At 34.3% G+C, this 23,804-nt stretch overlaps 1 protein-coding gene and 1 long non-coding RNA gene across 12 annotated transcripts in view; one reads left to right on the top strand and one right to left on the bottom strand.

The window, feature by feature from the left end:
* Positions 1–18,500, top strand: part of COL11A1 (collagen type XI alpha 1 chain) — a 218,987-nt gene extending 200,487 nt beyond the window's left edge. For all 11 annotated transcript variants that reach the window (XM_043575696.1, XM_043575701.1, XM_043575700.1 and 8 more), the window contains 10 exons: positions 4,870–4,923; positions 5,813–5,920; positions 6,398–6,451; positions 6,553–6,588; positions 6,681–6,734; positions 8,496–8,745; positions 11,483–11,595; positions 12,982–13,050; positions 15,340–15,573; positions 16,800–18,500. In XM_043575696.1, the coding sequence (XP_043431631.1) occupies positions 4,870–4,923; positions 5,813–5,920; positions 6,398–6,451; positions 6,553–6,588; positions 6,681–6,734; positions 8,496–8,745; positions 11,483–11,595; positions 12,982–13,050; positions 15,340–15,573; positions 16,800–16,946 (1,119 nt within the window). In that variant the 3' untranslated portion in view covers positions 16,947–18,500. The remainder of the gene's footprint in view (positions 1–4,869; positions 4,924–5,812; positions 5,921–6,397; positions 6,452–6,552; positions 6,589–6,680; positions 6,735–8,495; positions 8,746–11,482; positions 11,596–12,981; positions 13,051–15,339; positions 15,574–16,799) is intronic.
* On the bottom strand, positions 14,163–16,780 carry LOC122480853. Its single transcript, XR_006296679.1, has 2 exons — positions 15,983–16,780; positions 14,163–14,568 (listed from the first exon to the last, which is right to left on the bottom strand). It is a non-coding gene; the product is annotated as an uncharacterized LOC122480853 (long non-coding RNA).
* Positions 18,501–23,804: the final 5,304 nt, after the last annotated feature.

The raw sequence follows: 23,804 nt of genomic DNA, 5'->3' as shown, positions 1-23,804 counted from the left end.
TACTTGGAATAATCTTTTTATGTGAAGAATTGATATTTTTGATATGTCCCAAGTTTGGAGGGTTATTTATAACTGCTATCAATAGCATAACGTTACCAATTTCTATTTCCAACTGATGAAAATGTTAAGAAACTGATTTTTCTTGGTAAATGTGTCCTCAGATAAAGTTTGCAAGTTCATACGAAATTATTAGCTTCTAGGAATTAATACTCATTTCCTCTAACTCCTTTATGTACATTTATAGAAATGATTTAAAATGCATTATAGGGCCCCAGGGTGGCTCAGTCATTTGGGCATCTGACTCTTGATTTCGGCTCAGGTCATGATCCCAGTGTCATGATATCAATCCCCATGTCGGGCTCTGCACCGAGCATGGAACCTGCTTAGGATTCTCTCTCTCTCTCTCTCTCTCTCTCTCTCTCTCTCTCTCCCTCCATCCCTCCCTCCCTCCCTCCCTCCCTCCTTCTGCCTCATTCCATGCTTGCACTCTGTCTCTAAAATTTGAAAAGAAAGAAAGATGCATTGTAAACACTAATAATGTCTAGCATATTTCTCATTAAGCCTGAATAATTAGAATTCCAATACTCCTCCTCTTCCTCCTCCTCCTCCTCTTCTTTCTTTTTTGTAATTTTAGCTTATACTACTAGAATGTGGTGAGAGGGCTGATTGATAACTGTAATTTAAAAAAAACCAAATATCAGTAATTAATATGTATGTTATAATTCACTATTTATACAGTAATTTTGCAGGTCTGCTTTTTATTATGACACAGTTATGACTATTAGAGTACTTTCATAAATGAAGCTCAGAGATAATAAGTAATAGGTCCAAGATTACTCAACTAAAGGGTGGTTAGACTTGAGACTCTGAATGAAGCAGTGATTAGAATATTGATATCCATTGTAGAGAAAGGGGAAACCTCTTGCACTGCTGGTGGGAATTCAAACTGGTATAGCCACTCTCGAAAACAGTGTGGAGGCCCTCAGATAGTTGAAGATAGAACCACCCTATGATCCAGAAATTGCATTACTAGGTATTTATCCAAAGGATACAAAAATGCTAATTTGAAGGGGCACATGTGCCCCAATGTTTAGAGCAGCACTATTAACGATAGCCAAATTATGGAAAGAGCCTGAATGTCCATTCACTGATAAATGGACAAAGAAGAACTAGTATGTATGTATGTATGTATGTGTGTGTGCATGCACACACACATACATACATACAATGGGATATTACTCAGCCATCAAAAAGAATGAAATCTTGCCATTTGTAATGATGTGGATGGAACTAGAGTGTATTGTGCTAAGTGATATCAGTCAGAGAAAGACGAATGTCATGATTTCATTCATATGTGAAACTTAAGCAAAAGAGATGAACCTAGGGGAAGGGAAGGAAAAATAAGATAAAAACAGAGAGGAAAGCAACTGTAAGAGACTCTAAACTATAGAGATCAAACTGAGGGTTGCTAGAGGGGAGGAGGGTGGTGGGATGGGCTAAATGGGTAGGAAGCATTTTAAGGAAGTCACTTGTTAGGATTAGTACTGGGTGTTGCATTTAAGTGATGAATCACTAAATTTTACTCCTGAGACCAATACTACACTATATGTTAACTAACTTAAACAGAATCTTGGAAAGAAGAAAAATAAGAATATTGATATTCAGCATGCAACATCTGTCAGTTCTCCCACTTAAAGCAAAATTTCTGTAAAGTGTATCACATGCCTAAAACAGTTTGAATGTAAAATGAGAAGTGAAGAAAGAAAAAAATCTGGCCGCTGCAGAGTTTTATATTTTCAATCTAGAGAATGTTTTTACTTTAATTGACATACGTCAGTTTTAACCAGTATTCTTAAAGGGTTTCTGCTACTGGTACGAGTATATGGTTCTTTCATGCAGTTACATTTTTATCAGAACTATTTTTTTTCATACTTTTTATGCCACTTTTTTCTAACATATAGAGTCTTCGGCATTTATCCTGATGATAACATGGTCTCAAGAAATTTTGAGAGTTTCCATTACTCATTTATATTATTCCTTTTAAAATGTGCTATTGGGCAACATTATTTTCCCTGATGATTCATCATGCATTTCTGATAAGATCAGAAAATAGTAGATATGAAATATATTACCTTACTTTAAAAAATAGTAAACTAGTAGAACTAAATAGGTATTGCTTTTAACATAAATGAGATTTTTTTATGCTGTTCTGATTTGCATATTGATTTAACTCAATTTGGGACCTAATGCCACGGAGCCAAGTCTCTCAAACCTTAATGAGTATCAAACCTATGAAACAGACTGCTGGTCTCTTCACTCCAGCATTTCAGATTTAGCTGGTCTGGATGAGGCCTAAGAATTGGCTTTACTCATAAGTTCACAGATGATGCTAATGATGCTGGTCTGAGGTCACACTTTGATATCCATTATGATAGGTTTTCAAACCCAGCCTTAGAATATACTTGAATATAATTTCTTTGTGATCTACATTTATCTGTCAGAGATTTAACAAAGTGGCATGGTTATTTTTATACAAAATAGATTCTAAACTGAACTAATTTAAATTTATGTCTGAGGATTAATAATTTTCTCTTTGAAGAATATTATTAGACACATTCACATTTAAAATAGCACATATCTTATATGAAAATGATTTTTATCTATTAATGGAATGATGTAGAGAAATTTCCCACTTTTGTATCAATACTTACAGAATTTCAGATTTGTTCATGCATTAAAACAAATTAAATATATTTAAGTAGCCCCAAATACTATTGTTACATAGTACTAATTGATACCAAAGCTATTCTTACTTTCTCCTTGATGATCAGGATTTCAGTTTAAGATATAGATGTGAGAAACTAAGGAATGGAAAAGGCTCATCTACTTGATCTCGTGAGACAGGAATTATAATCCTCAATCTATAGATGAGAAAACTGAAGCTCTCTTTCGTTAGCTAATTTAAATTGCTAATAAGAGAGGCTGACTTCTATCCCAAGTCTATCCTATTCTGAGCCCATACTTTTTATATTACATCATACTACTTGGATCAGATCCATCGCTCTTAATACTTTAAATTCACAAAAGTTATAGACTGGCACATTTTTTTCACACCAAAGCAGTGTCTGTAGAGAAAGGAAAAAATCACTCATGGTAGGCTTGAAGAAGATACAATTGTGAACACTCCTGGTATAGCTTGTTACAAGTTAAAACAGTTTGCTAAGTACTATGTTAAATCATTATTAAAATTATAATTCTAAAATTCAGTCCAATATGAATAATTTTATTTATAGAGAAACTGTATGAATATTTTGCTTCCCCCCTCTCCCCCACCAATGCCTTTCTGTTGCAGGCAGTTGTGACCTACATTTTGTAACATTATCTTGGCTCTGATTTCATCAATCACATACTAACCATCTTTTAGTGTCAGTTACACTTCTTCTGACAGAATCTCTTGCCTGCATCATTTCATTTGTCATTAATTTCAGGACAAGGATATTTTGTGTTGTCCTCAATATAGAGTACCCTGACTTTTGTATTAAAAAGTTTGTGGGGCGCCTGGGTGGCTCTTAAGTGTCCAACTTCAGCTCAGGTCATGATCTCGTGGTTCCTGAGTTCGAGCCCCACATGGGGCTCTATGCTGAGAGCTCAGAGCCTGGAGCCTGCTTTGGATTCTGTTTCCCTCTCTCTCTCTCTGCCCCTTCCCTGCTCGCACTCTGTTTCTCTCTCAAAATTAAACAAACATTAAAAAATTTTTTTTTAAGTTTAAGTAATCAATATGAATATTTCCATGGGTAGGGTCAGGGTTAGTTGTTGAGGTCATGCCATAATTTCATAAAAATACAATTTAGCAAAATAGATAAGTACCTTATCCTTGGACCATAAAAATTTATTAGGATAGAGATAATTATATGAGAAAAATTATTTACCTTATTATTAAATTTACAAATCACTTTTTAAAAAATGTTTATTTATTTTTCAGAGACAGAAAGAGCAGGAGCAGGGAGGAGCAGAGAAAGAGGGAGACAAAATCTGAAGCAGGATCCAGGCTCTGAGCTCTCAGCACAGAGCCTGCTGCAGGGCTCAAACCCATGAACCATGAGATCATGACCTGAGCCGAAGTCGAATACTTAACCAACTGAGCCACTTAGGCATCCCAGAATCTTTTATTTAAATGATTTGTAGATTTAATTGGGGTGCCTGGGTGGCTCAGTCGGTTAAGCATCCGGCTTCAGCTCAGGTCATGATCTTCTGGTTCATGAGTCAAGCCCCGCCTTGGGCTGTGCCTACTTTGGATTCTGTGTCTCCCTCGCTCTCTGCCCCTCCCCTATTTGTGCGCGTGTGTGTGCTCTTTCTATCTCTCTCACAAAATAAATCAACATTAAAAATATTTTTGAAAAGATTTTTCAGGAATTATAGTTAAAAATACTATCTTAGGAGTTTGCTTAGGAAAAGTGGTTATCAAATGTCATTTGACTGTCAAAAATTTATTGAGTTTTTTTTTAAGTTTCTAGGAAATATTGTAATTTATTTGAGCTTAGCACCAAAATATTTTATTGAATCGACGTGTACTTTGGAAATCCCTTCTTCTAAAATTAGTGTGTTTAAAAATTTATTCTTTTTCTGTTGTAAGTCCATGTAAACCAAGTCTTATTTCTAACTGCATATTTATGTAACCAATGTTAAGTTAAATATCAAGCCATGGAATTTTAAACAAAATTATTTAGAATTCTGATAAATAAACCTTAAGCATTACTAATTATTTTTGAACTCTGTCATATTACCAAAACCAAACTTGCCCTATGCATAGTAATAGGATTCTCTAATTCATGCCTACTTTATGTATGTTTATTATTTCTCATTATTTAGGGACCTCCTGGCTTACCTGGTCTCAAAGGTGACCCCGGTTCCAAGGGTGAGAAGGTGAGAATAAAAGCATGTGTTATTACAATTTTGATATGCTAATAGCAGAGACAATAATTTTGCAGATTAGAATCATTCAAAAGGAAATTTCAAAGAATATCTTTGTCCTTTTAACCAAGGCAAAAGCTTCCAATCCTCTGCTTCCCAGATGAATTTAGAGAAGAGAAAAGATACAAAGTCATAGTTAAAAATGTATTCAAATCCATTGTTATATTTTCTCAATGTCCCCTTGTAGGAGCCATATGGAGAAAGCATATGGTTATACTAAAATAACTCTTCAGAAAATAAACAGATGGAATAACAAAATGCCCATTTTATGTTTTTAAACATGAAAATAACAAATTTAAACTAGAATACTTTTGAAATAGTAATTTGATCTTCCAGAAAGGACACGGAGTTGCACCAAATAATTATGGAAAATAAGCCTTTTTATAATGGCGTTAATGTTTTTTTGGGTCATTTTTAAATCTCCAAATGTCTCTTAAAGACCACAGAGTCTCTGAAGGATAGAAATCATATCATATAAAATATCATGCTTATTAAAATAATGAATTTTCAGTTTATTTGATCAATATGGTCATTATTGGTCTTTTAGGGAATTACTTTTCAGTAAATGAAACACTGAAGATGATTCTTTTAGAAAGCATTTTGTTCCCTAATACTTCTCTCTATAAACAAAAGATTCACTTAATGTAAGCGTAAACGATCCTGTTAGGTAAGAGGAAAGAGGTTCTTAATCCTATATATAATTCAGAAAGGGTTAAAGTTTTTATCTTTTTTTTTTTACTTTTATGTTCCATAAAATTAGTGTGCAATTACTTTATGACTATAATTTAATATATGGTTGTAATTTACATATGGTCAAATTTCTTTTCTCTGCCTTCTAAAGGGACATCCTGGTTTAATTGGCCTGATTGGTCCTCCAGGAGAACAAGGTGAAAAGGGTGACAGAGGACTCCCTGGAACTCAAGGATCTCCAGGAGCAAAGGGGGATGGAGTGAGTAAAGATATAAAGTATTCTCCTGCTCCTTTCCAAACACACATACGCACGCACACCTGTGCACATTCCATTAAACGTGACCAGCAGGGTGATTTAGAGCATCTTTAACCTCTTTAAGTCAATGGTATTTTCAAAAAGAAATTTATTTAACCTTAAAGTAATAATTTAAAAATATGTCAAGTTGGAAATCATAAAGATTACAGTTCAATAGTTAATTACACAGCAATTTATTGAATCACCAAAACATACAAATCATTATTCTGAAGGCTACATAAGTCTAAACATAGAGACATTGAAGCAAACGGGAAAAAAATACAGATTATCTTACAAAAGTTATTTCTTAGGTTCACAATGGAAAATTTCAGGTTATTCTTATATACTTTTGCATAATCTAAGTTTTCAGTGTATGTTGTCCTGCAATATAGAGAGTAGCATAGCTGAGGAAAACTCTAATTTGGATGCTTCTCTTTACAGGGGATTCCAGGTCCTGCTGGTCCCATAGGTCCCCCTGGTCCTCCAGGCTTACCGGTAAGTGCGAGACAAAAGAATTTTGTAAAGGAAACTTACACCAAAAGAGTCATGATTTCTCCAGATTTTTATCTGTACTTTTGCCTTTGCATTTTGTCTAGGGTCCTCAAGGTCCAAAGGGTACCAAAGGCTCTACCGTAAGTACTTCTCCCTTTGGACTTTGATTGTTCAGTGAAGCCTAGTCAAATGCCTTGTTCTCTGTTTATCTTGTTCCTTTTGTTCCTAACAGGGACCTGCTGGCCAGAAGGGCGACAGTGGTCTTCCAGGGCCTCCTGGGCCCCCGGTAAGTGCATGGGAACAAAAGTGATGTTTAGGTCTGTTCACATCCTAAGACTGCCAGTGATTTCTCCAAATTTGTAAGAAGGACAAAAAAAGACATTCTGTCAAAGTGGTGATTTTTCTAGGAAACAGCAACTCCATTAATTACATAATCAGATCCACATGCCAAGGCGTGTCTTTTAATTGATGCATTAACTGTATATTATGATAATCTTGTTTGTATTTATTTTTCACGAAAATTATATACTTTTTAATGTCATGTTTTTATGAAAGCAACTGACTGTAGGCCATAAAAATACATACATACATATACATACATACATATATGTGTGTGTGTGTGTATCTGACCACACTAGGAAAAGTTCAGATATTTTGCATTTTTTCCCTACTGTATATAATGATCATAAAAGCAATAATAATTTCTAACATTTATTAATGCTGACATTTTCCAGGCTCCATATAACTACTAAGTGATAGATCCATGTGAAAAAACATTAGTCTCCTCTCTTGAGTTTGTTTCCAAACTATATGTGTATTAGTTTACTAGGGCTGCCATGAGAGGCACCACAAATAGGGGGCTTAAATAATAGAAATGTATTCTCTAACAAATTCTAGAGGCCACAAATCCTAGATCAGAGTGTGGGCAGAATTAGGTCCTTCTGAGGGCTGTGGAGGAAGGTCTGTTCCATGGCCCTGTCCTTGGCTCATAGATAGCTGTCTTCTCCTATCTTTTCCCTTCAAATTCTATGTGTGTCTCTGCACCCAAATTTCCTCCTTTTACAGGGACACCAGTCATATTGGATGTTTTCCCATTGGTGGATACCACCCCCCCAGTGCCCTTACATTTACTTAACTGATTATATCCACAGTGACCCCATTTCAAAATAAGATCTTATTCTAAGTACTGAGGCTGATAGCTTCTACCTATGAATTTTGTGGGACACAATCATAACAACATGGATTTAACTATTTGGTATAGTTCTCCTTTTACACATATGCAAATTCAAATCTGTCTGCATTTATTTTTTTTAATTTATACAGTTTTAAGTTGTATTTGAAGCAAATTAATGTGTATATTTAGAAGTTTAATGTTTCATAATATAAATTATTATCAAGCACAATAGACAACTCATTAGGTAGGTTAAGAACCTTAAAATGGTATTTTAATCTTCAGAGACTAAAATCTAGTTGTGGAGACAGGACATGTAAATAAGGACTAATTAATAAATAAGAAAGTTACATACAATATATCCACACAAAACTGGGTTACACTACTTATATAGAGAAAGGTCCAGGGGCGCTTAGGCAGCTCAGTCACTTAAGCATCTGACTTAGGTCATGATTTAATGGTTCATGACTTCGAGCTCTGTGTCAGGATCTGCATAGTGCAGAGACTGCTTGAGATCCTGTCTCTCCCTCTCCTTCTGCTTCTCCCCTGTTTGTGCTGTCTCTGTCTCTCTAGGAAGGAAGGGAAGGAAAAAGAAAAGGAAAAGAAAAGAAAAGAAGTTCCAGAAATCATCTGATTTGTGTGTCTACCTCAGTATCTCCACTAGATTCTTCTTAAAAGAACTTAACACAGTTTCTATATAAATATTTATAACATGTATATGTATATGTAGTAACAATTAGAGAAAATATTGAAAGTAGGGAAAACATTGAAAAGCTAAACCAACTATAATTTCTCATAATAATGACCTCATCAGTAATAATTATGCAGAATATTTTACCTTAGGAAGCAGTTACATGCACATTATCTCTTTCACAGGGTCCACCTGGAGAAGTCATTCAGCCTTTACCAATCTTGTCACCCAAAAAAACAAGAAGACATGCCGAAAACATGCAAGCAGATGCAGGTGATAATATTCTTGACTACTCAGATGGAATGGAGGAAATATTTGGTTCCCTCAACTCCCTGAAACAAGACATCGAACATATGAAGTTTCCCATGGGTACGCAGACTAACCCAGCTCGAACGTGCAAAGACCTGCAACTCAGCCATCCTGACTTCCCAGATGGTATGTTAATAATACATGTCACAGCAAAGGGACTGAGCCTCTAAGTTATGAAGGTGCATGGTCAGCCCATTACTTCTAGTTAAATGTTTGATATAGACTCTAAATAAACTAAAGTAAATGATTATTAATTCCAGTCTTGTAAACAGAAAAAGTCCTTTATACTGTGTAATTCAAGAACTGCTTCAGAAAATCCTTACCTGCTTACATAAGGTTTCATTAAATTATGACAAGATCATTTTGGGACAATTATAGAACACAAATGCATTTTTTCCCTGTAATAACTATCATAGAATGGGTTTTATGTGTGCACACATTAGTATATATTTATATCCTGTAACCGAACTTATTTTACCTTGATATGAAGTTAACATGATTAATAGCATAACTGAATCATATTTTACCTATCAGTTTAATAATAATTTGGTGAACAGAATATTTAAGACTTAGCATAGTAGCTTGGGGCAAAAATTTATGTCATTGATCCACAAATAATCAGAACTGTGAGCAATTCATTTCTAATAATAATCAGGATAATTTATTATACCTATTGTTTAACATAAACCTTATCATACCCTTCCTGAGAAGGAAACAGTTTCAAGTATCATGAGTTAGTTAATAAACTCATACAATTACTAACCTAACAAGGGGCAGATATTTATGTGATCTTAAATCTCCCACTTTATATGGAAATATTTTGTCACTCTTTTTACTCTTGGGGCAATATTATTTTGCACTATCAATCATATAAGAATGTTATAACTGAGATATAAATAAGTCAGTACAGAGGGAAAAGTTTAATGTGATTCAGAAACAGCCACCACCATAAAGGAAAATGTCATAAAATCTTCCTATCTTAATCAAGCATAGCCTGTTAAAACTCAAACACAGGTAGCTATTAAGGACTCCATTCAAACTAATGTCCAAGGTTTTCAAATTTATAATATGTTTATTTGGAAAAGATATGTTTAGTTCAATAGTAATTCAGTAATTTTAAAGAGAATGACTCAGACTTCTGCTCTTGCTGAGACAATCATACATAATTGAAGTTCAAATGTAAAAGATTACAACACAAATAAAACAAATATGATTAATTAGAACCTGAGCAGTCAAGAAACATTTTTGTGAATTTGGGAATGGAAAGCTCATTGTGGACCACAGCTCCCCATGGTTTCCATATAATGACCAGCGTTATTAATTCCTTAATGGGTTAATTAATTGCCACTAAATATTAATTAACTGACTTAGCAGTGCCAGGCACTGTTCTTCAGGCAGAGATTTGTAGACACACAGAAGAAATAATGCCCTTGAGCTACTATTATCAAATGAAGGAGACAGGAAAGGTGTAAGTATTAACAATAGCATATTATGACAGATACTGTGGGAAAAAATGAGTATTTAGATAAGGTAAGGATGATCCATTTTGTGTAAAGGATGTTAATATTTGAGGAGGTGACATTTCAGCTGAAACCTTAAAGAGGTAGCCAGTCATGCAAAGAATCAAAAGGGTATTTCAGGCAGAGGATATGGGTCATTTGATAGGTTTAAAGAGGCCAAGATCTTGGTGCCTTCAAGGAACTGAAAGGTCTCTATGGCTAAAAAATAGTGAGGAAAGTGAAAAATGACTTGAAGTAATTTGGAAGGAAGCAAGGTGAAATCAAAGGAAGCTAGTTAAAGAGCTGTTGGTTTAATCTAGGAAAGAAATTTATGGTGACTTGATTTAGGGATTTGACAGTAAAAATAGGAGATGAATAAATTAGAGGTAAACTGGACATGGTTTCCAGAGTATACTGCATTTACTGAACAGATGTATCTTAGTAATTAAGCTATTATTATGTTATCTGAAGGAAATTTAATGACAATATTAACCGAATAAATCAAGAGAAAAAATGCTTACCACAGAATTCAAAATTATAGGGGCACCTGGGTGACTCAGTCAGTTAAGCGTCTGACTTCAGCTCAGGTCATGATCTCGCAGTTCATGAGTTTGAGCCCTATGTCAGGCTCTGTGCTGACAGCTCAGATTCTAGAACCTGCTTTGGATTCTGTGTTTATTATTTTTGAGATAGAAACAGAGAGAGTGCAAGCAGGGGAGAAGCATAAAGAGGCAGACAGAATCTGAAGCAGGCTCTGAGCTGTCAGCACAGAGCCCAATGAGGGGCTCAAATCCAAGAACCATGAGATCATGACCTAAGCCGAAGTCAGACGCTCAACTGACTGAACCACCTAGGCACCCCCCAAAATTTTTTTTAAAGTAATGCAAGAAATGATTCTTAAGGCTAAGTAGATTCCACCATCTCCATTGTTACAAATGAATAAACCAAGGGAAAATATAATGATTATTATACTCAGATTACTTAAGTAGTAAATAATACATATAGGATTTAGGGTTAAGTTTCTCTGATTCCAAATGCATGTAATTTATGATAGTGGATAATTAAATGTTAATATTTGAGGAGGTGACATTTAAGCTGAAACCTAAAAGTAACAGGCAGGCTAGAAATAACAGAGTGTTCCAGGCGAAGTACATGGGTAAAGCTTTGATGCAGACAAGACAAAGGGTCACTCTTTAACTATCTGAACTCCTATCCCAATTTGACCAAAAACATAAAAGGGATTCTTGTAGGAAAAGATCCATCAATATTAATTTTTCTTTATTCTTCTAATAAAATGTGTATACCATGCAATCAATTTTTTATTTAAATGTATTTTAACATGACATATTTTTTCCTACTTCTAGGTGAATACTGGATTGATCCCAACCAAGGTTGCTCAGGAGATTCCTTCAAAGTTTACTGTAATTTCACGTCTGGTGGCGAGACTTGCATTTATCCAGACAAAAAATCCGAGGGAGTAAGTACCAGTCTGTTTTGGTGGTGATTGTTGACAGTTCCTGCCATGTTTTTGCAATATTGAACTAAACAGGAAAATTATACTGTCATATTTTCATTTATCTGCTTTTCTTACAGGGTAATTAGAGCATTTCATTTGCATAAACATGAATAAGACACCAAAGTGATGCACAGAGTTAACAAATACTTCTCTCCTTTATTTTTTTACCCAGATGTATTCTTTATGCACCTGCTTGTGCTCTAAAATTCTATGGTTTTCCATGACACAGCACAGCTGATGCTTAAATTTTAGTGCATGTATAGTACTCTTCATTCCAATGACACGACAGAACTCACAGCTGTATATGATATTCAGAATACACAATTTATAATCGTTTACATAAGAATATTGTCTACATTTGCGTACTTTTTAAATGTTTTGTCTCTTCAAACAGATTTCTTGATTTTCACCTAGCAGTATCAATATATTTGAGCTAAAGGCAAATTACTAATATAGGGAAAGGTTTTTCACTAGCATAATTGTATTCTTCAAACAGTTTCTGGTGGTAAATGTTGCCTTTATTTGTATTCTTTTAATAAATCACATTCTTAGTAAATGGTATGGGCATACAGAGGCACAGAACCTCCTTAGGGCAAGACAAGTAGCTTTAAGTGTGGCTAATCTCTTTAGGAGGGAAGTTAAGTTCTCCAGTAAAGGTTGGGTAGTAGGAGCAGGAGACAAAGCAACTTCTGTTTCCCATCCAAACTTGGCAGCAAAGCATAATAAAAGTTCCTGTAGCTGCCAAAGAAATAAGGGAACGTGGAAATGCCTCTCTTTACACTGATAACTCAAATTCCCTGTAGTGAAGCCTTATATACTGTTACATTTTGCTGATCTTGCAAAGCAAAACAATAGGTTCTAAACATTCTTCCCAGCAGGAGATGATTACGCTTGCTTCCTGCAATGACTTTTCCATGCCACCCTTAGTTACTGGCTGAATACTTTCAGGATGCTTCCCTTGGCTATGAAATACTGATGGGATCTGTCTTGATGACTGATTTCGACTGGTATTGTGAGGGGTTCCTTTACAGGGGGTTGCTTCTGAGTTCCACCTTTGTCCCCTACAGCCCTTAGTATGCCATCAGCAGGTTGTTCTCCACCACCCCCCCCCCTTCTTCTTTTTGAGCAATTAAAGAAAACAGGAAGAAAATGACTCAATCTTTACTAAGTGGGAAGTCACAGGATATATCTCAAATTTTGCTGTTTATCTCATTTTCTATAATTCAGGATAGACCATTTTAAAACTTCTTTGGCATCTTAGTCTTACAGAAAATTACTGATGCATACATAAACAATACTGTTCATAATTTTTACCTACTTTCTAATTTTCCTGTTCCTTTGCAACAGGTAAGAATATCATCGTGGCCAAAGGAGAAACCAGGAAGCTGGTTTAGTGAATTTAAGAGAGGAAAACTGGTATGTTATTACCTCAACATGAAATGGTTTATCTTAAACTTCATAAATGAAGCTCAAATTATATATCTTAGACCCTGACTGTGAAAGTCTGAGTTATACTATTTAGTATAGTTTGCTATACTATAGCAAACTACAGTTTGCTCTATAGTCTCTGGTTTGCTCCTTCTATATCTCTTAGACCACAGTTGTATTTTAGAGAATTTTTCTAAATGTTTTCTATCAAAATACATGGAAGTATGCTAAATTCAATAAGTATGATCAGATAAAGTATGCATTTCATTAAGTACCTGATAGACATCATAAAAATGAATTATGTTAGAAATATCAGGTATAGAGAATGTAATACGTGTTTAGTGTCTCAGACTCTATATCTTTTTTTCTGTTTGAAACCTAATTTATTTTTTTATTCTCTATTTCAGTAAAAACTTTTGGAAGGTGAAATGTTTTTTGTTTTTTTTCTGATCGTTACATTTAGAAATAAAGTTCACTATTAATAATTTTTACAGGTATTTTAAGATTAGATGCCAAAACTAAATTTATATTATAAAAGCTGTTTACAAATACATGTGTATTCAAAATAGTAATAAATGTATTTAAGTGAAAGTTTTTCACTTATCCCGATAATTATTCAACTGTTTAATGTTCTTTAAGAAGCTATAAATTTTGGGGCACCTGGGTGGCGCAGTCGGTTAAGCGTCCGACTTCAGCCAGGTCACGATCTTGCGGTCCGTGAGTTCGAACCCCGCATCAGGCTCTGGGCTGATGGCTCGGAGCCTGGAGCCTGTTTCCGATTCTGTGTCTCCCTCTCTCTCTGCCCCTCCCCCGTTCATGCTCTGTGTCTCTCTGTCCCAAAAATAAATAAATGTTGAAAAAAAAAATTAAAAAGAAGCTATTATTTTCTATTGATGACTATTTTATGGTTATTCATCTTATGCAAAACCTACACGTTAATTGACAACTTCAGTGAAGTTTTCCACTTGACATAATTCTTCAGTTTGGTCTTCAAGTTACATATTAAATATCCATGTGACATTCTTACCTGTGTAGAATTTAAAAATACATAACACAGAACTGTGTGTGTGGTGTTATTTTTTGTTGTTTTGGTTTGTTTATTTCCCAAGGTTTTTTTTTTTTTTTCCTTCAACTGAACAAGTCTTCTCATTATCTGAGCTGTTAATCAGTAAGGATTAAGTAAATTCAACAAAAGAAGCAAGCCATAGATAATTAATTACCTTCACATTAATCCATAGCCTAGGTAAATTTCCTACTCAATTTTTTAAAAATATCTATGTTCAGCTGACGCCAGTCTTTCAATTTTACCCAATAAAACCATTTATGAATTTAATAAAGGATTTTAATAATTTGTAGTTAAAACTACTTTCCTGCCCTAAATGTAAAATAAGTATTTACTGACTCACCATATATTCTTTTGCGTTGTCTTGGGCATTATGCTTGGTGCTGGTGACACAGTGATGAATAAGTACATTGTCTAAGAACGAACAAACAGGCAGATCTGTGCTGGAAATAGAAGACCAAACATCTTAGAAAACTATGGCGTCAAAAAATGCAGAAACATGTTTAAAACTTTGGGTCTAGTGGCTATACTATGAAATTTTTAAAGGAGTAGGTGAAATAAAAACACAAAAATAGGTAACTTTCCATTGCACCGAGATTCCTCAGTTCTAATTGTTTCACTATTTTGCAATTATATAATTTAAAAATATACACAGGGGCGACTGGGTGTCAGTTAAGCCTCTGACTCTTGATCTCACCTCAGGTCATGATCTCACAGGTTCATTCTTGGAGCCCTGCTTCAGGTTCTGTACTGACAGTGCAGAGCCCGCTTAGGATTCTCTCTCTCCCTCTCTCTCTGGCCCTCTCCTGCTCATGCATGTGCGCTCTTCATCTTTCTCAAATAAATAAACTTTAAAAAAATAAAACAAATAAATAAAAAGATACACAAACATAATGAAAGATCTTTTGGAAACAAAAGCTTTTCTTTTGGAAATTTTTAATGTTAGGAAAATGAAGCATTGAAATAAAGTGAATATTTTTCAAAGATAAGTAGTGCTCATAGTAACTCAGGTGGGAGTACAATAGTGATTTCATAAAATCCTGTCCCTGGGTCTTGACCCTCCTTGCCCACTTTCATTCCCTAAGTGAAAATGGGACAGTTGATTCATCCACATGCTCCTGGGATCACAGTTCACTGTCGACAGTGATTTTATTCTTTTATAACATAAAAAAGTAAAAGAACCTATGTCTGTCTTTTTATTCTTTTATTCCCAGCTTTCCTATTTAGATGTTGAAGGAAATTCCATTAATATGGTGCAAATGACATTCCTGAAACTGCTGACTGCCTCTGCTCGGCAAAATTTCACCTACACCTGTCATCAGTCAGCAGCCTGGTATGATGTGTCATCAGGAAGTTATGACAAAGCACTACGGTTTTTGGGATCCAATGATGAGGAGATGTCCTATGACAACAACCCTTTCATCAAAGCACTATATGATGGCTGTGCGGTGAGTATAATCACTTGCCTTCTTTCACAGGGTGAGAGGCTGTGTGCAACCATCTCAGCTTGGCCCTAAGTCAGGAATCTCTCATGAAATGGATGTCTGTTGTTTTTAAGATCTGATGCTTAACACTGGCATATTGAAATGTGATATATTAGAAGCCACTAATATTCACATACATACACACAAACTCTGAAACTTACATATAGGCACATATTTAAAAGCCATAACAGAAGGTAATCTTAGGTCATATGCTATTTGTATGGAATTATTCCTGATATTTGAATACTATTATATCTAGTCATTCTTGAAATAAAAATAATAAAAAACTTTATTTCATTTGCTTCCTTCATCCATGATTCTAAAATGACAAAGGAATCAGTATTATACCATTTACACCATAGCTAATACTTACCCCTGTATTTTGTCCAGAAGGGCTTGTCTGTTGGGACTGTGTTATACCAGGTTAGGCAGTTACTATCATTTTTGTGATTTCTATCCTCTGGAACCATCCTTTTCACACAATGGGAGTTCCATTTAAGAAAATGATACAGAAAGCACACTAAAAAAACTTGGTTTAGCTGATGACTAAAGAGAGGTCACAATTATAAATAAATAGGTCCATGCCTTCAACAAAGTGAGTATGGTACCCACAGGTTAAAGAAAAGAAAGCATATTAAAAGTAGCAAGTGTTTGGATTTCCCAGTAGTAGTGTACTGATAATCATTCATAAAATTAATATATAGCAGCAGAAATGCTTTGACTTTTGACCTTATGTACTATAATTTCTATAATGTATTTAAATTTTTCTTTAGAAACCTTCACATATATTTATGGACACACACACATGTATATATATGCATATATTGTATGATTATAATGGTAAGAATATATTCTTATGTAGGAGTCTAACCCAATACTAACATCAGTTTTCAAATTAAACTGTATTTATCAATTCAGTAAGATTCTCTTCATCTATGCAGTGTATCCAAATATTATAGTTGAGTGGTAACAGCTAAATATTAAATGCAGCTGTCAACGTTCAAAATTTAAAACTACACATGACATCAGTGATAACAAGAGTTAATTACAACATAGATAATGGCAAATCTGCTTCTTACTCTCTTCTTTCTTACCCTCCTGCCTCCATTCAGAGGCTAAGGAAAAAAAAAGCATGTATGTTAAAAGCATGAAATGATTGTATAAATTTTTCTTTCTGCTTAATTTTACAGTCCAGAAAAGGCTATGAAAAAACTGTGATTGAAATCAATACACCGAAAATCGATCAAGTACCTATCGTTGATGTAATGATCAATGACTTTGGTGATCAGAATCAGAAATTTGGATTTGAAGTTGGTCCTGTTTGTTTTCTTGGCTAAGATTAGGACAAAGAACATCTGAAATCAACAGAAAAAATATCTTGGTGCCACCAAGCCATTTTATGCCACATGCAAGTTTTGAATAAGGATGGTATAGAAAACAACTTGCTGCGTATATACGTACCGATTAGAAATCCCGATGCCCTTGTGGGGGCAGAATCACACGACGAAAGCTTCGAAAATCATAAAATATAAGATAGTGTGGCTGAGATGGAAACAGGCCTTATTCTTGATTCCCAATTTTCATCTCTCCCTTTCCTATTTGGATTTCTTTGGTGCTGTAGGAAAAAAAAAAAACAGAACAATATATATTCATAAGATATGGTGCTCATTCCCATCCATCAAGGATGTGCTAAAAGTATGTTTAATAAATTGTAATTATTTTATGTACAGTTCTATACTGTTATCTATGTGTCCATTTCCAAAACTTGCACGTGTCTCTGAATTCCATCTGACTCTAATTTTATGACAATTGCAGAACTATCATGGCAATAAATATATGTATTATGAAAAAATAAAGTTGAAATTTCTGATGACTCTAAGTCCCTTTCGTTGATTAAAAATAAAATGCCTTTGTATATATTGATGTTGAAGAGTTCAATTATTTGATGTCGCCAACAAATTTCTCCTAGGGGTAAAAACCTAGAAGATTCTTGGAAGCACACTTGGATCAACTCTTCTCTACTGACAGTAACTTTTCTGAATTTCAGCCAAAAATACCATTGCATTTTAATGCTTTATTCAGTGCTACACCTCAACCTTTTTCTTTTCAGAGTCCAGAATTTCACAGGATACTTGTATATATGGAAAATAAGCAAGTTTATATTTTTGGACAGGAAAATATGTATAAGAAGCTATTTTAACAAAGCAATGCCTCCATTAAACAATCAGGTGTACAATTTTTTTACGACCTTATCTCATTGTTTCAGTGTGCTTCAATCATGCAGATTAATATGAAAAGATGGGAACTAAGCAATTATTTATGAATTTGTTCATTGTTATATTTCTAATCAGTCAACTTCTTGAATTTGATTCCAAGCTGCATATTATAGTCTTCAAATATTATTTTCCTGCACCTATCCAACAATTACTATTCCTTTTCTTTCAAAATAATATACATTATTTGACCTGCCTAATTCCTAAATAACATATGGGTGGACTGTTACTAACAGTGCTTGTTTTAAAAGTCATACTTATTAAAGCAATCAAAACCTTTTTTTTCCCCCCACTAAGGTATTTTCTTCCAGGTAGCTAGCTTGATATAGCAATAAAATTTAAAAATTACAAATTGAACTTTGTATCTATTTTAAGTAATATATGTAAGACTTGAAAATAAATGTTTTATTTCTTATATGAAGTGTTAAATTAATTGATACCAGATTTCACTGGAACATTTTCAACTGATAATTTATCACAAAAGAGCATACCTGTAATATTGAAATTAAAACGTGAACACTTGTCATTCAGAAATTCTTTTATTTTTGAAATCAAGTTTGTAAATGTCCTTTAAAGAAGGGAGATATGAATCGTATAAATAAACTCAAGTCTTGTCTACCTGGATTAGTCACTCTCTTTCTTAAATAGGTTCCAAATTACTCTCTCTTGCAGAAAAGGTTTTGATTCTGTTTCTTGACCATACAGATTAGAATAGTTTTACACTTCTGGAAACAAATATTAACCTTCAGAGATCAAATGTTTAAAATTCTCCACATGTCAAAAATAAAAACACCCCATAGGAATACTCTGTTTACAAAATTAAGGTAGGTTATACTTAAAATTTCAGAAAGATATTTTTCATAATTAAACATTTTGCAAAGTCTCAAACATATGTTCATAATGTCAGCACTACAAATATTTCCAGATCTTTTGTTTGAAATACAGCCTCTAAATTATACACAAAGTGTATAATATGTAATATGTAATGATGTTTATCAAGAGAAACTCCATACATCAGGCAATTTAATGAATATATGGCAATAGGAGAGAATATTTTGCATATTGACATGCATTGGGGAAGCTGCATTATTTGCCCATTTAAATGAAACAGGCTCAAATTTGGCACTCAGTAGAATTAATGAATAAATAACTGAATCCCCTATCCTTTTCTATGCCTTGACATCTGGATATGGCCTTCCACATAGCGTTGGAGTTTTTTCTCTCCTTTATAGTTGATTTAATCTGAACAAAAAGAAATTCAGTAGAAGGGAAAAAGCATATAATATGACATTCTACTCTTGGCCCAAGTATGGATAAACTATGGAGAATAATATTCGTCTTGGATGGAACCTGGCATGAGTGGATGCACATGAAATTTGGCATTACTCTTTAAATGTAAATACAAAATAACAAATACAAAAAAACATTACGGAAGTTACTATTTTGAATGAAAAAAGTATTGCAACAATTTATTAACTTAAAAAATGGACCCATACCAAAAGTATCACAAAATCTACATGGAAAAAAAATCAATGTTTTCATTAATTACTTTTGTAATACTTTTATTCTATGTCTTTATGTTTTGGTTTCAATCTCTGAATGCCTCTTCATATGAGAATTTTATAATTTAATTTCCGATAGAAAGAATGTTTCTCTAACTTAAAAAATGACTTTTATTATCAATAGCTTAGAGCTATTTCTTTCCATTTCACATCTTGTTACTGGTAAGTATTTAAAAATTTTTAGGTTATTTTTTTTATTAAAAAAAATTTTAATGTTTATTTTTGAGACAGAGAGAGAGTGAGGGAGGGGCAGAGAGAGTGAGTGAGAGACACAGAATCAGAAGCAGGCTCCAGGATCTCAGCTGTCAGCACAAAGCCCGATGCAGGGCTCAAACTCACAAACTGCAAGCTCATGACCCGAGCCAAAGTTAGATGCTCACCTGACTGAGCCACCTAGGGTGCCCCTAGGTTTTTTTTTTTTTTTTTAATTTAAGAAAATCTCTATACATTTATTTCATATGTGCACTACAAATCTGTAAGTATTTTCCACAAGCTAGCTTCTGATTCTGCACATTTTATACCTTGTTTTCTCTCCACTACCAATAGATTTCAGGCTCTGGGCACCATAAAATACATGCATGCCATGATACAAACTCTGTCCTCACACTTTTTGTTACAACACAGTAGGTGATAGGATTATTCCAGAAAGCCATTCCTACACCAGGATTACTAGCATTAACTATACATGAATATTAACCGAAAGCTGTATAATTATACCCCAACCATGTAAACCTATTCAATAAACTCTAAATAAATGAATCTCTAATTGAATTTCCTCCTTCCTGGCTTCTTCCTTACCACCCAACATAAGAAAAAATGCCAAAGAGAAATTGGAGTGGAAAGACAATATTCCTAAGAGATCATAGTTAAAGAATACTACTTGCGCAAATCATACCAATTATAAGACCATGAGAACATATTTCTAGCTGATCTCTCAAGGGCTTAGATGGGGTCCATGAAAGAGAAAGATCCAGAAGCACAGTCCTCTGTATGCTGAGCAACTATGAAATAAGTGAATTAATTAAGGGCCTAGCACACCATCAGCTAAATGGATTGTTGCTACTGCTCTAGATTTCCTACAGTTACTATCACCACCCTAGCATAAGTTCCTTTCTAAAACATAACCATTAGCATATGCACTTACACTGCAGAACTTTCATAAAGATTTAATTTAAAAAATGTAAAAAAAAAACATTATACAAATTGCATGATCACAGAGGCCCAGATTGCCAAGTAGGATGCCATGAAATCCAAGCTTTTTACAAATGAGTCACAAAGGAAACAAAACAGGAGAAGCAGCATAAGCCTTGTAAAGACCCAGGAACTGCACATTCATCAGACACAGCTTCTCAAATCCTCTTTTACCACTATATGTTTTGCTCTCCAGAAGGATGAGTTTAGTAGGCTTTAGAGTCTCTCAAATTTTACCCACTTCTAATCTCGTATTGGTATAATGGTCATATAACTAATAATTCTTTGTGTAGCTGCTGCCCAGAGATCCAGAGATGGCAGGGTTATTTACAATTGAAAACCTTGCAGAAGTATATCCTGCTAGAAGATTCCGGGTTCAGTAACTGGCACATAGCAACTCGTCCAGATTCCTCATTTATTTTCTCTCTAGTAAATCCATGGTCTATATTTATAAGGAGATTGGTCAGTATCAAAACAGAGGTAGAAAAGAGCTACAGAACCACTGTTAACTGTTTCTTTCTAAAAATATAAGTTGAGATAACTTCAGAAATGTTTTATGTTACAAAACCAGGACTTATTTTATAATTATCCGATGATGGCATTTCTACCTATAATACTATTTACAGGAAGTTACACAAATATACTGAATACATTCCCATTTTTAAATTACCTATATATGTCTACAAAGAAATAAAGAAGTAGGCTTTTTTCCATAATGGAAACATTTGGAAGATAAAAACCATATGTCCTAGTAGCAGATCTTATTCTAGTGACAACCAAGGGCACAAAGTAAGCTAAAGAGTCTACTACCTTAATTTGCCATCACTTAGGGTCTCTGGTATAAATAAAATGTTATTTTTTGGCTCACTGAGGGAAACACACAAAGAAATTTTCCCCTGAAGTGGCATACACTTCTATGTTCAACACTGGAATGGCCAGACTGAATTAAATAAAATGAACAAGTCCCCTAAGAAAGAGACAGATTTGCAGGTCCCCACATCAACATGGTAGAAAGGTCTGTGTAACCAATTCTTTGAAAATATGAGTTTTGGCATCTTATCTATTTCAGGAAAATGAAATTACTGAGTAACAGTTATCATAGCTAATATTCTGTAAGGTAAAATGTATTTTAAAAATCTTGGATAAAGAAATTGTGGTTTATCTACACAATGGAGTACTACTTGGCAATGAGAAAGAATGAAATATGGTCTTTTGTAGCAATGTGGATGGAACTGGAGAGTGTTATGCCAAGTGAAATAAGTCATACAGAGGAAGACAGATATGATACGTTTTTACTCTTATGTGGATCCTGAGAAACTTAGCAGAAGACCATGGGGGAGGGGAAGGAAAAAAAAAAGCTGGAGAGGGAGGGAGCCAAAGTATAAGAGACTCTTAAAAACTGAGAATAATCTGAGGGTTGATGGGGGGTGGGAGGGAAGGGAGGATGGGTGATGGGCACTGAGGAGGGCACCTGTTGGGATGAGTACTGGGTGATGTATGGAAACCAATTTGACAATTTCATGCTAATAAAAAAAATCTTGAATTGTATTTTTATGTGAATAAAATTTAGCTATATAGAAAGAAGTACACATGTTAGATAAATTATTACCTAGTTATTTCCACATAGCTATAGAGATTTTTCCATCACTACTGAGAAAAATGAGTGGAAAAAGAAAACCACTGATAACAACAACAAAAACCCTAAAGGTATTAAGTATTTAACTAAAAGTAGAAAATCAATATGACTAGGTAAGTTAATATTTTATTTTATATTTTTGGTGAAATAGTTGAAAGTCTCATCAGATTTTTTTTTCCCTCTGTGCAGGGGACTTCCCAACTTCCCAGACCCTGCCATCCATCACTCCTGGCCTTTCAACCCCCACTGCAGGAAGAGAGTGGGAGAGGGAAGGAGGAACATGACAAGGTAGGAGGGAGATAGCTAAGTATGGGTAAGGGGGTAAATTTTTTAAGTAGGTATTTTCTAAAGATACAGTCAAGTGGTTTTGAACCATGGAATACTGATACCAGAAATCTTGATAATCATCTAATTATTAATTGATCAATGAGCAAGTATATGATTTAGCACCATGATGAGGCTAGGTTTCTACCATCAACTTTACAAAATAATTATGTCATAATGGGTCTACACTGTATCCTCATTTACAGTTTAATAAAAGAAATAAAACACCACATCTAAAATAACAGTTTATTATCAAGGTTCTGACTCTACAGATGTGTGGAGAACTGAAGGAATAATAAATGTTAATTTGTAAGTGTGCTTCATGAGAAAGATGGTAGGTCTACAAAATGTTTGTGGAGTCCAGATGGGTGTGGGTGAGTGAGAGAAGGAAGACCACTTCATGGAGAGAATTCCAGAGGCACATGTGAGTGTGAAACATGAAGAGACAAGGAGTCTGATAAAATCCCAGTGGAATGGTTCAATGCCAAGTCCTATATTTAGGGTAGGGTTATAAAGACTTGAAATTCATACAAAAGAGTCTGGATATTATGCAGTAGATAATAAAGAATGAATGCTGGTTGTTGAGTAAGGTAAAGTCATAATAAAAGTCATATTTCAGATCATTCTATGCTGGATGGATCTAGAAGTTGAGTCAGACAATAGGAACAAGTGCCATAAGGCAGTTCCTGAAATTTAAGTGGGCAATAATACAGATTTAGATTACAGTAAAAATACCTGCATGACTTAAAAGGAAGGGACAAGTATAAAACAATTTGAAAGAAGAAATTACTATAGTTTACCATTTAAAGATATTTTAGAGCCATTCACCGGATACATCTAAACTATATTTGGCTAGCCTTTAAGAACATATATTATAAAATCAGAGAAAAGAAAAGTTATATTTATAAAATCTGAAGAGCTGATGGATCCCAGTGAAATAAATGATATCTGGCCCAACCCTATCAATTGGCTTTGTATCTCCTCTCGTATCTCATATACTATTGCAGAGTACATATGAAAATAACTTGTGATTGCTTCAACAATATGTGCTTACAACACTACAAGCAAGTACCCATCTCCTATATAAAGAACAGTTCATATACATTATCAACTACAGAACACATACATTTATAGAGATATCAACTGCTAAAACTTATTATATAGCTGTGTCTTCTGATGTTGAAATTTTCATAAGTAAAAATTGGGGCA

The sequence above is a fragment of the Prionailurus bengalensis genome, chromosome C1 (genome assembly GCF_016509475.1).
Source record: "Prionailurus bengalensis isolate Pbe53 chromosome C1, Fcat_Pben_1.1_paternal_pri, whole genome shotgun sequence".
Taxonomy (NCBI): Eukaryota; Metazoa; Chordata; class Mammalia; order Carnivora; family Felidae; genus Prionailurus; species Prionailurus bengalensis.
Note: the sequence above shows the minus strand (reverse complement) of the source record. Positions and strands in the feature narration are given on the sequence as shown.